Source organism: Misgurnus anguillicaudatus, chromosome 9, assembly GCF_027580225.2.
Source record: "Misgurnus anguillicaudatus chromosome 9, ASM2758022v2, whole genome shotgun sequence".
Lineage (NCBI taxonomy): Eukaryota > Metazoa > Chordata > Actinopteri > Cypriniformes > Cobitidae > Misgurnus > Misgurnus anguillicaudatus.
Window position 1 is genome coordinate 1,748,587 of NC_073345.2, and position 16,915 is coordinate 1,765,501.

The 16,915-nt window shown below is 38.7% G+C and overlaps 2 protein-coding genes across 4 annotated transcripts in view; both read right to left on the bottom strand.

Annotated features, from left to right (window-relative positions):
* Positions 1-10,626, bottom strand: part of LOC129423849 (cation channel sperm-associated protein 3) — a 60,337-nt gene extending 49,711 nt beyond the window's left edge. For both annotated transcript variants that reach the window (XM_055180340.2, XM_055180339.2), the window contains exons 1-4: positions 10,505-10,626; positions 3,759-3,912; positions 3,457-3,681; positions 3,197-3,358 (exon numbers count right to left, since the gene is read on the bottom strand). In XM_055180340.2, the coding sequence (XP_055036315.2) occupies positions 3,197-3,358; positions 3,457-3,681; positions 3,759-3,912; positions 10,505-10,551 (588 nt within the window). In that variant the 5' untranslated portion in view covers positions 10,552-10,626. The remainder of the gene's footprint in view (positions 1-3,196; positions 3,359-3,456; positions 3,682-3,758; positions 3,913-10,504) is intronic.
* Positions 10,627-10,977: 351 nt separating this feature from the next.
* Positions 10,978-16,915, bottom strand: part of jade2 (jade family PHD finger 2) — a 77,989-nt gene continuing 72,051 nt past the window's right edge. For both annotated transcript variants that reach the window (XM_073871019.1, XM_073871018.1), the window contains exon 12: positions 10,978-15,793. In XM_073871019.1, the coding sequence (XP_073727120.1) occupies positions 15,045-15,793 (749 nt within the window). In that variant the 3' untranslated portion in view covers positions 10,978-15,044. The remainder of the gene's footprint in view (positions 15,794-16,915) is intronic.

Here is a 16,915-nt window from a genome sequence, read left to right on the forward strand (position 1 = left end):
TCTCTCTTGTTCATCAGGAGGGATTAAAGGCATCAACGATTTGTGTAATGTAGTGGCATTTTCAAACAATCGCAGCACAACATCAAACTGTGCTTCAAATTGTGAAGCATTTTGATCATCTCTCATGAGCCTTTTGAGAGACAATATCTGACTCTTTAAGTTGCTTACTTCCTTTTTACGTTGCTTTTGAATCGACTCAATCCTGTTTGCCAGAGCCTTTTCAGTCAACGTAATTTTCCTTTTCTCCATATTAGATGAAGTTGAATCAACCGTTAATCCACTCATTTTGTACATACAGTCAAACGCAACTGAACATCGCAGTATGAATCCAACGTAAAGCCAACAACAGCAATAGCCACAGCAATTACACGCAGGCACGATACAATAACCAACGCATTGAAACCACACCGCACACACATAAGTCAGCTGTCTGCTCCAAACACACAACCGATCAGCGGCGATTCACCCGCTTCAAACCACAACACAATACTTCAACAAGTGGCAGTAACCCGTTCAAAACTATCTTCCAAAACAAGCCATAACACAGTAAAACGCAGGTTACATACCACCACAGTTTGTGCGATGCTTCTCGTAGACCATTCTCTTCCAGATCCGTGTGTGTGTCCGATGATCCAGTTTCTCATTGAGTAGAGGTTTCTTTTCCAAGTTTATCGTAAAGTTTTTGTTGACAAATGTGGGCGACAATCCGAAATCCAAATTTGTCGGCCGAGAGGCTGAGCAGGGGAAACTATTGCCAGACGCGCTTCCTGATCTTCAATGATAATGAATCCAAAGATTTAGTTGTATAGATTTATTTGCGTGAGAAACAAACAAGGTTATGTATCCAATACATTCCATAATTATTTCACGTGCATATGAAATCGTGCCCGAACAGCATTAGATTGCGTTTGTATAGCGGTCAACAAAAATAAAACTTCCCCAGTCACCCCCTCTCTCCCCTCGTGAACTACACAGGTGAACAGATGATATGCTTTACCTCTTCCGCCACCACCAGGTGCTTTAATTACCGTAAGTGACCAAAAAAGGTGTTGAGAATAATAAAACCCATTCCTAGCGCTTACAATCGCAGTAAGTATAATTGCATTAAAAGAGGTGGCGTACGCCGATTATAATCGCAGTATGCATCCATGTAAACGCTTTAATCACATTTATACCGCACCAACTGAAGTGCGCGTGTGTTTTAGTCACGCACCTTAAGCACAAATTCGTTTTAAACTTGACATAGGAAGTTTTACATGAACTCCGCCAACACGACTCGCTGTCAGCAGTCTGTCTTCATCCAAAAACAGCTAAAATAACACGACATCAGTGTATTAAACCATTAAGGAACATTATAACAATAATTATAACGATAAATATATTAGTGACCACATCATAATGATAACTTCATGCTAATTCGCTCAACCAGCACGGCATTACCTAATATTGGATTTTTATTGTAATAAAAACTTTTTTGCAATTGTTTACATGTCACTGAATATGCGGGAAACCAGCAGATGTCCTCATTTAGATGCAGATGTCCTCTTTACAGGCACTGTCATAATATTTCTATCTTCATCACGGCACCGGATAATGAAATACATCCATAACAACGTGTTTGTCATTTAACGTAAGTAAATTAAAACAGTGGACCATATTTGTGAGTTCATGTGCTCTGCATTGGGCTATGTGTAAATAATCCGAAAATAAAAACTGCATGTAAACTAGGGCTGCACGATTTGGGTAATTTTTCCCCTTGCGGTTATTGATGCTAATATTGCGATGTGCGGTTGCGATTATAATAAATGGTATCATGAGTCAACTTGATGAGTTTTAAGGAATATCCACACACAGTTTAGTGATAATGCTAAAATGTGTATTTGTAAAGCTAGAAATGTTTTCGTATTGCCACGTGATGTAGCAACTGCTCAGTGTCAATAATCCTAAATTCAAAATACTGCCATACAACAGACGTAGAGTTTTTTTTTAGCTACCAGATCACTGTCAATCTCCTCTGCATCCATCTTTGCTCTGGTATTTCCGCGCTGCGCACACACAAGTGACGACGCACGCCACAAACGTGCATGCCACACTTGAACTGCCTTTTTTGTTCGTTTTTCTTTCTTTTTTTAAACAGCAAGGAAAGTCACCAAAGTGTTAACAAGTCCACACATTTATTTATTTAATATAATTGCAAAATTTTGCTGTCATATAATCGCACAGGCTGACATCGCGATTGCGATGCGATTAATTGTGCAGCACTAATGTAAACCGGAGTGAAGAGGTTAGCTCCAGTCATGTAAACATCTTACTGCGATTAAGTCCTTACTCGCATTATTGGAAATAATCGCATTATTGGTGCATGTAAACGAGCTCAATGACCCGAAGCACACAGCCAGATAACCAAGGAGTGGCTCTGTAAGAAGCATTTCAAGGTTCTGGTTTTAAAAAATCATACATTGTGATTTCTGGATTTTTTTTAGATTATGTCTCTCACAGTGGACATGCACCTACGATGACAATTTCAGACCCCTCCATGATTTCTAAGTGAGAGAACTTCCAAAATAGCAGGGTGTTCAAATACTTATTTTCCTCACTGTAATTCAGTTGGTCAAACTATATAATGATTTAATGCATGATTCAGAGAAGCAATCTGGACCAGATAAACTAGGCACTAACCCATCCTTCATGGTTAACCCTGCTTACAGAGTAGAGAAACAGTCATCAGCCAGTTGTGGTATCCTAGATGAATTTTAACTACCGATTGTTCACAGCCTCCTCCTTTGGGGGTGAAAATTAACTGAATTCGCTTTCACAGCGCAGAGAGAGGGAGAGCACAGCACCTTCCCGACATGACATTTTACATTACACAAGGTTTGTGTATTTGAGACTACGTAGAACGCAAGGTTCTGGATGACTTCATTCTTTCTTTTGAAAGCCAATCATTTGAGTACGGTTCACTTTCAACTTTGAAGCTTTTGCAGACTGTTTACATACACTTACAACCACATGACACACTGCATGAAAGGTCATTTTCCCAATAGCATAATACGTGCTCTTTAAGTAGAATATATACCTTTGCAGTGAACTTTCAGCTTTGTAACTTCACAGCACTTTTTAATGCTTAAATAGCAACAATTCACTTCACTGTAACTAAATTAGAAAAATGTAAGATTTAAAAGTAATGTCATCTTACCGTTGCCAAGGAGAACAGAATCACGAGACTTTCCCTGAGGTCTACCCAGTTGTCACCAAACAAATGTTGCCCAATTAGAGCAAATGTAATCATCGTCAGACATACTACTCCAACCAAACACACCGCCCTCTTTGCTCCCCTCCAGTAGGCAGCTGCCAATACCTACAATTAAAGAATAAAAAATAACACACAAGTCAACTGCTTACTGCGAAAAGTGAAATAAAAAAATCGAATTTGAATTTTTGTTTGTTGACTGTAACCTGTAAAACTTCTTGCTTATGTAGTATCTCTGTGAGCCTGAATGTTAGAAAGACACGCACACTTGTGTTGTGCGTTGTGATGCCCAGAAACACAAAAATGCATGAAAGCATCACAACGATGGAAGAAAGGATGTTTAGAGGGTTTCTCCAGTAACCTTGTGGGTCAATATAAACCTTCATAAAAAACTCCACCACATACATTAACAGGAAAAACCCGTCTGTGACCTGTGAAATACATTAATACACAATTAGGATAAACTGTTAAATATCTGTTGTCCAGTGATGTGTTACTATTTTCTTACCTTAGAAAAAGCAGGAACATTTTTCAGAGCAGGGATGATCAGATCAAATATCAATATATTGTCCAGAAAAATTATGAGAAGGATGAAAGCAGTAAACTGTCGGCTTTGGCAGATTGACAGGACAAAGTCGTAAAAAAGACTACCTCCATTCCTCCTGCAAGAAGAAACATACAAACACCTGCAAACTTCTTTTTAATCCCACCTGCGAATGTTGGTGTTTGGTGGTGTTTGTGTGATCAGTGTAAATTCTTCTTTTATTAGAGCTTGGTAGTGTTTACTCATATGCTCTCATTGCTATTGGCATGCTAAAAATGGTTCGGTGTTTTGTTTGACCACTATAGTAAACCCGTGGGTTTGGGGTCAGTTAATGGTTTCAAGGTATACAGAGGTTTAAAAGAGTCAAGGTTTCAAAACCAATGTTTGTCAGCGTGATACGCATACAGTGGTGCAGGCGCTGAGCTGTAAGCGATGGGCGATTAACTGTTACTCATTTTAATTGCATGTAATTGTGTGAGAACGATGACTCGCATAATATTTGAGCCTTTGTCTGCTTTGAATTTCGGAGAAACGGCAGGATCTTTTTCTCTAGTTTACAAAATCGTTTCAATGCATTTCCTTTATTAAGACATTTAATGTCATTGTGAATAAGCAAGTCATCATTGAGCCGATATAACAGATGGCTCGGAGTCAGATCGAGGCCATTGGGCATCTGGATTGTAGCAGCTCTAAAATTGTGACTTTAGATAACCCTTTCTCCTGATAACACAATCACCCAGATCTCTATCACCTATCAAGGTTGTAAAATGGGCAACAATTAAAACAAATGCAGTCTTCAAAGGAGGTTCAAAGGAATTCCACCAGAGAAACCTGAGAGCCGATTGAATGACAATCGCCAGAGACACAGCAGGGGGGGCACGGACTATATGTCTCTGATGAAACCACGTTTAAAGATCACAATGAGCTGTTTAAATGTATACATATTTTATATCCCTTTACTGCATGATCGTGTATATGTGATGTAACTGGGTGTTAACACTTTAGTTAGATTTTGTTCACTGTAGCATGGTTCATATCTTAGGTATGAAATTATTATTCAACGTGATCTTAAACCATGTCTTGTCTAGTATCAAATTAATCTACTTTTTATTTCCTAATCATTGCTATGCATCATATTACCATAAGCCGCATCAATGTCATTTAATATTGATTTGAAGAGTTATGGAAACAAACTTTTATCATTATGCACTACACGCTGCGAGTAGCACTGTATATCAGTGAGAAGGTTAATTTTAAAGGCCATGAAATTAACATTTCTTAGACGTTAATATACGATTATGGATATATGTCTTCGGTGGACGAACATATAAATTAATTGTTATTATTAATTCTGCTACGCCAGGTAAAACCTGATAAACTTGTATAGTTAATTAAGGTTAATTATACATAATATTCCCTTTTGAGCTAAAATCTAAGATTCCCTTGGGAATCCCCGTAGTGTTTCAGTCGGAGGTTCATAGTGTTTCAAATAACGTTATTCCCCTCCTCCCGCTGAATCGATACACCGACATATCAGACAACAACTGTCGTTAAATGTGGTGTTGTAAGCTGGAAATACAACAAATAAAGTTAAAACAGCCATAAAGTCTGTGGTCTCTTAACTCGCCACTGTCAGTCATCGTATCTTGATCATCGCGATCGGGGGAGCCTCTTATGCTGTGGGAGCTATATTTTATGGCGTAATAGCACTTTTGGGAGTACTTCGACTCGCCTGAAAAGTCCACTCACCTTCTCACTCTCATAATGGGAGAGGGAGGGTGTTACTGCGCCGAGTCGAAGTACTCCCAAAAGTGCTATTACGCCATAAAATATAGTTCCTCTTTTAAATCCGCTTAGAAAAGCGCTACGTTTTATTTTGTACCACCAAACTTGCTCATATAACTACTCGTCTTAAATAGGAAAAACGTTGATGTGTTTGGTCACTTCTAACTTTATCTCTAAATGATACCATTGAATGAATGGGGCTAAGCTAAATGCTATCGAAACGTCGCAGCACGCTCCAGCGCTTACGTGCACGCACACAGATGATAGAGGGATGTATCAACAATTCTTAGTTAAGGTAATAACATATTTTAATATTGAAAATGAGTAGACTATTCCTTTAACATACCACATCATGGGGTGTATCAACAGAAGAAAAAAAGTTGTGGGTGGTTTTTCACTGCACAGCTTCGTTTCAAGATGGGTCTCTGAGTAGTGACTTGACCAACACCTTAGTTGGAGTGCTTTTAAGATTTCGTGAGGAGCCAGTAGCTATAATGGCAGACATTGCATTGATGTTTTATCAGGTCAAGGTGCTGGAACGTGACGCAGACCTACTCTGTTTCTTTGGTGAACCAACGGTAAGTTGAACGACCATATGAAGGAATTCCGAAAGACTGTGCACCTCTTCGGTGTGTTGCCTCAAATGCACTAAAAAGAACTGCTGAAGATCAAAAGGCTGATGTATCTCCAGAAACTGTTCAGACAGTTCTGCGCAACTTCTATGTGGATGACTGTTTAAAGAGTGCGGCTAAAGAAGAAGATGCGGTGACCCTGGCTAAATATCTTCGTAGCCTGTGTACCCTGAGGCTTCACTTAACAAAGTGAGTGAACAATAGCAGGAAAGTGTTAATGACAATCCCTGAAGTGCATAGAGCCAGCAAAGTGAATGACCTGTATCTAAGACATGAAGCTTTGACAGCCGAGAGGACCCTTGGTGTACAGTGGGACACAGAAACTGATACAAGCTGCAAGACAAGCCAATGACCAGAAGAGGGATTTTATCAGTTGTGAATTCCATCTACGACCCCCTTGGCTTTCTGGTTAAGGCCATCTTGCCTGCTAAACGACTATTGAAAGATCTTTGTAAAGAACAATATGGATGAGATGAGAACATTGGCGGAAAACACGCTGTAGTTTGGAAAAGATGAATTTAAAATGTCAGTCATCTCTCTACCTTCCATGTGAGCAGGTGTTTGAAGCTTACAGATTTTGGATGCACTGCAGTAGCACAGTTATATAATTTGTCAGATGCTTCTGATTCTGCATACGGCACTGTGTCTTATCTGCTGTTAGAGAATAGCCAAGTTGAGAAACGCTGTGCATTCCTCATGGGGAAGACAAGAGTGGCTCCAATCAAACAGGTCACCATTCCCAGACTCGAGTTGACCGCAGTAGATGTCACTGGTAAAATATACAAGATGTTAAATCAATAGCTTCAATTTCCATTGCAACAATTGTTTTTGGACAGACAGTACTACTGTGCTCAGATATATTGACAGTAAAACTGCTTGTTTCAAAACTTTTGTTGCGAACAGAATCTCGTTAATCCGAGAAGCAACCAAGCCATCACAGTGGAAGTACGTCAGAACAACGGAAAATCCTGCAGATCAAGCCAGGAGGAACCTGGATCATTGGGCCGGACTTCTTGCTGGACAAGGAATGTGATTGTTTATGGTGAAATAGAACGGTTTTGACTGAAATTTCGACATATGCGGTTTACAAAGACGTGAAACTCACCGAGTGGTCAGGGGTGTTTACTGATATGCTCACACAAAAATCGCTGCAAAAGATGCTTACACACAGTAAAGTTGCCTAATCACAGACTAGTTCTTTGCAATGAAGCTGACCAAGCCACGGAAAATACCGGATTATTTGAGCATCATGTTCACATAAGGCAGCTCAAATGTGCTCTTTCACGCAGACTTTGAAACAGCAAGCAGGGAAAACGATAAATATCATGATGACTTACATACTGTAGCATCCTACTCCGTTTTCCATAGGTCCTGGAAAAGCACACAGTGTAAACTCGACCCTGATCTCTTAATTCTGCTCAGATCCAAGTAGTGCTGCCTCACGATTAGTCGCGACTAATCCTTTGCAGAATAAAAGTTTTTGTTTACATAATATATGTGTGTGTACTGTGTATAATAATGATGTATATATAAATACACACAAATACATGTAGAATTTTAAGAAAAATATATATTTATATAATAAATATGTATATTTATATATAATATAAATAATATATAAATATAAACATGTATATACACATGCACATTTTCTTAATTAAATACATGTGTGTCTGTGTGTGTATTTATACATAATTATTATACACAGTACACACACATATATTATGTAAACAAAAACTTTTATTCTGCAAACGATTAGTCGTGACTAATCTTGAGGCAGCACTAGATCCAAGTTCCTTAATCCTTTATTTATTCATCAACTGAATGCCTTGTAAAGGGTGATTTGTAAGCATAAAGATATTTCACTTGCTTTCACTGATCAGTACTGTATCTAGCAGTTACATGGCAATCTGCAACGCGGTTATGAGACTCTTAGAATGATCCAATCATATGTCCAGCACAGTCCTGCCACCCAAGGCAGATCTGAAACCCGCCAATTAGAGCTCAGCCTCAGGTCACATGTTTTTACTGACCTACATACGCACTAGTTTGGGGTGCGCCCCAGACACACAGACATGAAATACACAACAAACTCAGTTTTTTATGAATGAAGAGATGACTAACAGAAAAAACAGTACAAATAAATGATTTTGTTTGGTAGTACTTTGCACTATACATTTAACTTTTTGGTAACATGTTAAAGTAAAGATGCATTTCATTATTATTGCCATATAGTACTGAACATGTACTCTCTCACACACTAAACATCTCTCTCACACACATAGCTTAAAATACACGCTGATGGCAAGTTCTGCAATCCTACTGTATGTACAGATTTTATTTTAATTTTGACACATTTGTATTTTTTTTTTAAATATGTAGAGCTATTTATTTAATTTGGATAAATTGTCTGTCTTTTATCAGACTTACCAATTGTTATAATTTATATTTGTGCTAGTTAGTTATGAACAATAGGTAAAATTTAACTGTTAACAAAAACTTGTGAATTTGGTGGGGCAGAGGGGACTCTCCCTACAGATGTTATTTCACTCCAAACTTTTGATAAAACCTGACACCCCTGCATTTTATTGACCGACTAATAACCTTCTCATTGCCATAATAAGTGAAATCAACAACCCTAATGTAAGAGCCGGCTAAAAAAAATCATAAACGGTAGTTTTCTTTGTGTTTTCGTGTTACAAAATCAGTTACCTAGTCTACATATGGTAGTTTCTTGTATTATCATGTAAACTCTGACTGAATGGTTGAGAGGTACTCATGTTTATGTCATAATCTGTTTGAATCAAGAAATCGCCAAACACATTAGTTTCTTTTGAGGTTGAAGAAATCTCCAAATATGTAATTTCTAACTGGTAGTAACAAATGTCTTTAAATATATCACTAGTATTTTTAGATACCATTTACGTATTCATTAGATATGCCTACTACTAGTACCTATTGTATTTATTTAATAGTCACTAGTAATTATTAATGAAGTACAAATATTTATATATTAGACATGTCACATAGATCGTCGTGTAATTGTTATTAGTAAGTAACATACCTTTTTATCTTAGAAATGCTCCCAATAGGCTTTATGCCCAGCTGCACTACTTCCTGAACTTCAGCCAGCTCCTTGTTTCCTGTCTGCCATTATTGGACAAACTGATTAATCCAGGTGTGTCTGATTATTGTTGTTGTGACTACTGAGGTCAGGCACACCTGGATTAATCAGTTTGTCCAATAATGGCAGACAGGAAACAAGGAGCTGGCTGAAGTTCAGGAAGTAGTGCAGCTGGGCATAAAGCCTATTCTGTCTGCCCTGGGTTCCACTGCAGTAAAGACTGTTTCAGGACATCCAAGTGTGTCCAGCAAGTGCCAGAACCATCTCCTACGGATGGAATCATGTCACCACCAGCGCAGAGCTTGCTCAGTATATCCACCACAGGTGGGCGTGGAAGGGCAGCAAAGAAGCCACTTCTCTCCAAGAAAAACACAGAGGACTGTCCTTTCCCTGTCATGTGTAATGAGTCAATGACTAGTCAGAATGAATGAACACTGCAGAGTTAATTAAAAAAATTAGTATCAAATATCTTACTACTAGTCGCTATTGGAATAAGTAGCACTAGCATCTAATTAATGAATAAATACCAGTAATATTAAGTACCAGTATCTAATAATTAGCACCAGTATCTATTTTTTGCACGTCTGTAATGCCAATAAACACATACCTGTTCAACCTCGACAGACAACAGCACAACCACAATAAAACTACACAGAAAACATCTGATTTGCCGCAGCCGGCGGTCGTAACAAACGAGCTTACCTGCTCTCTTTTTTACAGTCTATGCTCTCGAGCTGCTGCCTGTGGGCTGATGGAGGACGTCACTCCCGGATCAATGCGCGGTTTTTAATGTTTCACAGAATTCTGCTGGCCAGCCCTAAAGTCTAAAGTACTGGCAAAACACGACTGGACAATCTCACATCTGGATAACCTGCTAAATCTAACATGTCAATCAAACATTATATGAAACATCAAAGTACCGCGAGAGCGACCCGAGAACAGAAGGAACATAAACGGAGCTGTCTGTTCTCGCGGTACTTTGATGTCATAGGACGATCGACATGCGCAGCACCGCATCAAGTTAAACACATCAAATCTTACTGACGCGTCTCGTGAATTTCTCTTGGCTGCTCCCATAAAGTTGCAAAGTTATTCGGAAGCCGAACCAGTTTTAGCCAGCCAATGTTTTGTTACACTTAAATGATCGTGTCAATTGTATGAATACTTACCCAGTGTCTTCACAACGAGCACAACCGCTTTTATTGTTTCCCTCCATTTTTTCTCATCAGTTGTCATGGTTACTCTGTGTATTACGTTGCCTTTTATGGTCACCAGTATTATCATAATAAATATTGTTTAGATAAACATAATAGAAAGGGAAACATCTTAGACATTTTTAAGAATTTATGCATATTAGACAATAAATGAAGTTTGTCTGTAATGTATGAATATATTTTATTGACAGGCCTATTCTGATTTATCCTGTCTTAATTAACTACAGAAAATCTAGCATATCTAGCTAGAAAATCATTTCTGTCCTGGGGCTCTGGGTTGCCGTAAAGTCTGGAGATTTGTGGTTCAGAGAAGGTTAAGAGGCTCTGCTTTAGTGTACCAGGGAGTCTGCAGAGGATCAGAACTAACTAGACAAAAGTGTGTTAACTAACCAGTCTTTGCATTAAATAACTCACAGCACAAACATGTGTAAATGAAAAGCACAGCTTTATTGACTGCACCGGTCGACCACAGCTGAGCGCTGATGCTATGATGGGACAGGAGCTGTTATTAAGGCATCACAAACAGCATGCACATACACTCACATGAACATTATATTGCTCTGAATGACAGCTTAACATGGAAAATGTAAAAAAAAAGGAAAATAGGTTTTTGCACTGATGAAAAATATGTTTTTTTCCTCCTATAAAGATTTCCAATACAAAAAATAAATATATAGCAAAAAAGCCTAAAATAATTTAAAATAGCTCTTCTATGTTCAATAGTTCTCTCTGCTATTAACAAATGGCACAACATTCCTTGAAACAAAGAATATAAGGATACACTCCTGCAACATTTATATCGTATCATATCAGAATCAATGGGAAGTTGAAAATGTTGACAGATTTACAGGACACACGTGATTATTCTTGATTGCAAGTGATTCACTTCTCCTGACCATGATCTACTACTTCCATAAAAACGAGAAAATAAAGACAGGACCTATATGGAAAGTCTTGCTGAACAGTAAACACGCGAGTAGATTTAGAATCAACTTCGATTGTTCTTTGAAGAATTTAGGACCAAATAAAAGACCTTAAGCGATGGACTGCAGTTCAGGAAAGTGACCAACATATGAATGGAGCGTCTATACCAGCAGTAAATACAGAAGTCCATGCAGGTTAATTGAGAGGTTATTGACAATACTGATCGTAGACATCTGTCGTATTTCACCCCAACACAAAGAACAAACTTAATTCCATTTACTTAAAGAAAACAAAGCACAACCCGTCTCCTTTCTTGTTTAACTATCTTTGAAATAACAGCAGTGTTGCCATTTTGTGGAATTAGTGCATATAAATTCAGGTGCATGTGCAAAATATGCACACATAAAAATCAGTCTGTCGATGGTGAAATCGTTTTTACGTATACTGTACGCATACACATCAACACGAAAGTATACGTAGGGCTTTGTTGTCATTAAAATAATGTCCAAATGAAAAAATCGCAATGGTCCTTAAAACGGTTCATTTGAACCTTATGATTCGTTGTCTATTTAAGTTGGGGTGAAATATGACCTGAACATTTATCACATGGAATAATCAATATCCCTAAAGAATTAAACTATTTATTACTGATCTCATTCAGTCTCTATGTGATTGAAAGAATTGAAGAGCTCAGAAACCCTCTAAGAATGTCTGACATAATTTTTGTAAATTAGCATTTTTTAATCAGACCTTTTATTAGATTCTGCAACAACAACAAAAAAAACTATTTCTGAATAGCCTGAGGCTGGGATTAAGTGCATTTGAAGGGAAAGTATTTGATGAATATAAAACATACTGAGAGCATCCGGTAAATATCATTATCTCATTTTTGACGGAGGTGTCGTTTAGCGGCTTTTGCATCCGAGCTCCTCAATTGTCCTTTCGACCTTGAGAAAATGCTTAAACCCAAAGAAAAGCAGTTTTTTTCTATCCAGGTAAAGGTAATAGTGAAGACAGAAGACTAACAAGTAAAGCTCATTTACCCTTTAAACAAATGTTTGCAAACAAATTCAAATCTGCTTTCACCTGTTATTCTCTTACTGTACCGCATTATTAGGCTACTGAAGAGTAAAGTCTGGATTTGTGGGTGAATGTAAATGATATCACAGAAGCTAAAGATTTACAGTGATTGAGCGGAGTATACATTAGCTTGGGTACACAAACAGCAACTAAGCATGATAAAGAGGCTTAAAGCCCTGCGGTGGGTTTCACTAAAGGCACAGTATTTCATATCTGTGTTTGGTTCAGCAATTCACTAAAGGCTATGATGAGTCTATTAAAGCGACTAAGATACATGAGATCTGTACAGGTTCTGTGAGTCGGATGAAGCCTGTTTCCAGTGGAACGGGTCACACAAACTTCTGCCATTTAAATACTACACTTTTTCCATACAGTATGTGAACCTGTCTGTGAAATCCAGACTAAAAATCATCTAAGGAGGAGATTTAAAACATCAAGACTTGATTTAAGTCTCCTTACTCAGTCAATATCAAGGTTAAATTTCACAGAATGTCCTTTAGATTATGTTGAATGAGTTTATGTAGAAAACAAAATGACTTTAGCTGGGTTTTCACAGACATAAACGATGACAGGTCTGTGTAAGGAACACAGTAATGTATGCTGTTAATTAAAGCACTTTACTATGTAGAGGTCACAATGTACTATACTGGCACCTGAACAAATTCATTCATCCACTTTTGTTCAGGCACAAGTACAGCACTCTTTGTGTGCATCCTACAGTAAACAACTGCATGACAAGTTTGAATGTGCAAACACGATAAAAAAAACTACCATGTCATAAAATATACACTCTCAAGTGACAACTTTAACATGGTGGCACTATGAACCAGATGGAGAGCGATGCGTTCCATTGAGAGTTTTGAGCGAACAATTCCTTTGTGTTTACGGGCTGACGCAACACATCCAAATCCAAACACGCACGTTCTCATTTACACACATCGTATTGTCAGTTGTGTCTAATAAACAGACCATTTACAAATAAAGACTTCCTGTGGCCCATCATTGGACCTCTCTTGCATGTGATGAAAGAAAGTGAATCGATGATGCAGTCCAGGAGTGTACAAAGTAGATATCAGTGCAAACCGTGAACCTCAGGAGATCCAGATACTGTGTTTACATCCACTTCAGAGCATGTGCTCAGTTACTATTCTTTGGCATCATCATCATCATCATCATCATCACAAAAACAAAACAAAAAAACAATCAATTTCATCATGATGTTTTGAGAAAACCTATTAAAACATTAAACGTTGGCTAGCGAATGTTCACGTTTAACTTTTAGGTTTTCTCTTAAATGATTGCAATCACAATCTTCTCTAGAACCCTGAGACAAACATCATGGGTTGATTGGTTACACCTCACCAAAAGAGCCAGAAATTAAGTATCAAAGCCTGAGGAAGTCTCAATTCAATTTTGGCCAAGAAACAATTAATGGACCGATCAGTGCTGGTTTATGGGCACCATTTCTATGAAGCGGGGTGAGATTCTGTGTTTTCTGGTCAATTGAGGGTCTGATATTTCAGGCACTGTCATATTCTCATATTTGTGATTGCCATCGTTCTGATCAAATAAGATGTGGGGAGCTACAGAAGGCACGCTGTCATGAAAAACACAGATGATTTGATTCTCCACCAATAAACCAAAACAAAACCAGTGGAAGAGACAGTGTGACATATAAGGGTGACTCTCACAAATGCATATCCAGATCAAATTTCACTCCAATATAAAAAAAATGAAAGAATGTTTTTATAATGAATCCCATATTTTTCACATTGCTGTAATGCATCTGCACATTTTACATTGAGACTTTTATTCTTTAAATAACATCTATTATTCTCATTATCCCCTATGAACAGCAGTTACCATACAGCTGATATTCTCAACTGTCATGAAAATAATAAAAATGTATTTAAAGTAAATGTCTTAACCTGGGGTGAAACATGAGCCAGACTAGTTTTAAACAGGTTTTATAAGATCCACACATGGAAGCTAACCTGTATGGAAGTGATGTATGAATGATGCTGGTATGTTTAGTCTAGTCGTCATTTAAAAAGTACAACGAGACACAAGTACAGGTGTGCTACTGCATAACCCAATGACTATTTGTGCTTTTTCCTCTGAACATCACGGGCCGTATCAGCCTCATCCTATGGACTCATACTACATACAGTACAGTATGTATTCAATCAAAACAAGCTTAACCTGAACAGACACGTCATAATGCCCACATTGTTGTCCTTATTTTAGGACAGATCCTATTGCTTCCCAACACGATACGTCTCACAGTCTAAGCATTGTTTCTCTTGTTTTGTTAAGCACAAATGGTTACGGTTTCATATATATATTCAGGCTACGAAGAAAAGAAAACATTTTGTTTCGCAAGCTATTACAGTTGAAGGTCTACAAACTGATAAAAACTGTCCTATTGATGAAATATGTGTTATAGTAACTGTGAAAAGATTAGACATCCAAAGACAACTTCCATGTGGTTTTAAGAGGCGAGTACACTTCGCCGAACCACTTCTTCATTTCCAGCACGCAGCTGGGCCAAGCGCAACTTTCGGCCGGAGGAGCGCATTTCCGAGTCGCTCTGTTCTGCATCTGAGAAATAGCCGTCTGTCTCTGGGTCGAGCGCAGATACGTCGTCGTTCGCAGAGGAGCTGTTCTGCGGCTCTGTCATCTCACTTTTAGAGCGCAACTTACCCTGTCTTGTGAGACGCAGACGTGAAGCCACCTGGGAACTATCTCCAGCATTCGTGCTGTTGTGCCGAGAGCCACGCTCCTCGGAAATGTGGCAGGAGTCCATTTTGGAAATGGGGGGTTGCGGGGGGTCCGGACCGCCTGAGCCGCAGCTGCGGGTGTGACTGCGGCGGCGGCGTGCTCTTGCTTCTTGTTTACCTCCCACAGCGCGACGGTCCTCCGAAGAAACCTTTCCTGTCACTGTGGATCCGAACTGTGGAAGTGAAACAGACCTTCGGTGACTGCGGCTGCGTGGCCCGCCCCTCGTCTTTCGGCCCAGTTGGGGTGTTTTCCAGGTGGATTTCATGGAGTGGTCCATCATGAGACTAAGCAAACTTTCCTCGCCCTGCAGCAGCTGGTCCGATAGGAGGCTTGCGGAGGGGTCGTGTGTCTCTCTGGAAAGAGACCACTGGCTCAGCATGTTATCTGTGGTGATGTGAACCGACTGAGCCAGCCAGCTGTCAAACAGCGAGCTATCCAGTGGAAAGGATGTGGCAAAGCCTGTAAATAGAGACAGTGTATATATATATTCAGGAATAAATAAAATGTTTTCATTTTAAAGATCTAACTGATGAAATACAAACCCAAACATTACTGACAAATTGAGGTTTCTTTTCATTTTCCCATTCAAACACAACCTTAATTCAAATGTGGCAATATTTGGAAAATTTGGTATCAGTCAAAGGAATCAGTGTTGCCCTGCCTAAAGAGCATCACTTCTAAATGGCTTTACTGATAAACGTTTTAGCTATATAACTTGATTCTGTTCAAGCGTCATAAGGTGTGGAATCAAATATTCCTTGATTTTCCGAGTCCGACACATAGGAAGTCGTTGTGCTATTAAATAATAATTTTTTAATTAAATTATTATTTTTCCTTCCTGGATAAAAGCATTTGTTTAAACCAAGCTGCTAAAACAAGCTAATCTTTATTCCTGAAATCACAGTGTTATGAGAGACATTTAGATATGACATTTTCTTTACCTCACACTTCTGCTGCCCATCATGGAAAGCAACAAGTACTCACAAAGTACTCAACTTTACCAGCTTTCCTTGGTGTCACTTTTCAACACTGTTAAAACTGATGTTGTTTTTCAACGTCAAGGTACTCCAATGCTTTCAGTTGTTTGCCCTATGTGTCAAGATCAAGATCCATTTGATTCTGCGCTTTTCTAAAAACAGGAATTTTATTAACGCAATATCGCTGTGAAATATCAGAGGCGGTCTTAACATAGAGGCATAGGGGGCCCCCAACCAACCTAATAAATAAATAAATAAAAACCTTATCAGCATGAACACTTCAAAATGAATTGCGGTAAATAGTTTGCCGCTGAACCTGCATTACGACGACAGTGGGGCCTTTGGCCTTAGTCAAACGGGTTAGCATGTTTCATTTTCTTTTAAAGATCGGATGGGGGACCCATAGATACATTCGGCTTGGGCCCCCAATCTGCTAAACCCTCAACTGTGGGTAACATACTTATGCCCCAATAGTTAGCCTGTCTCGAACCAAGCTGATTTAGACCATATCTCTGTGTGACACTCGTATTACATGTGAACAGCCCCTACGCTAATAGGATTTTGTTTCCCTGGATTTTTCCCTCGGCTAAAAGTCAGGAGGATT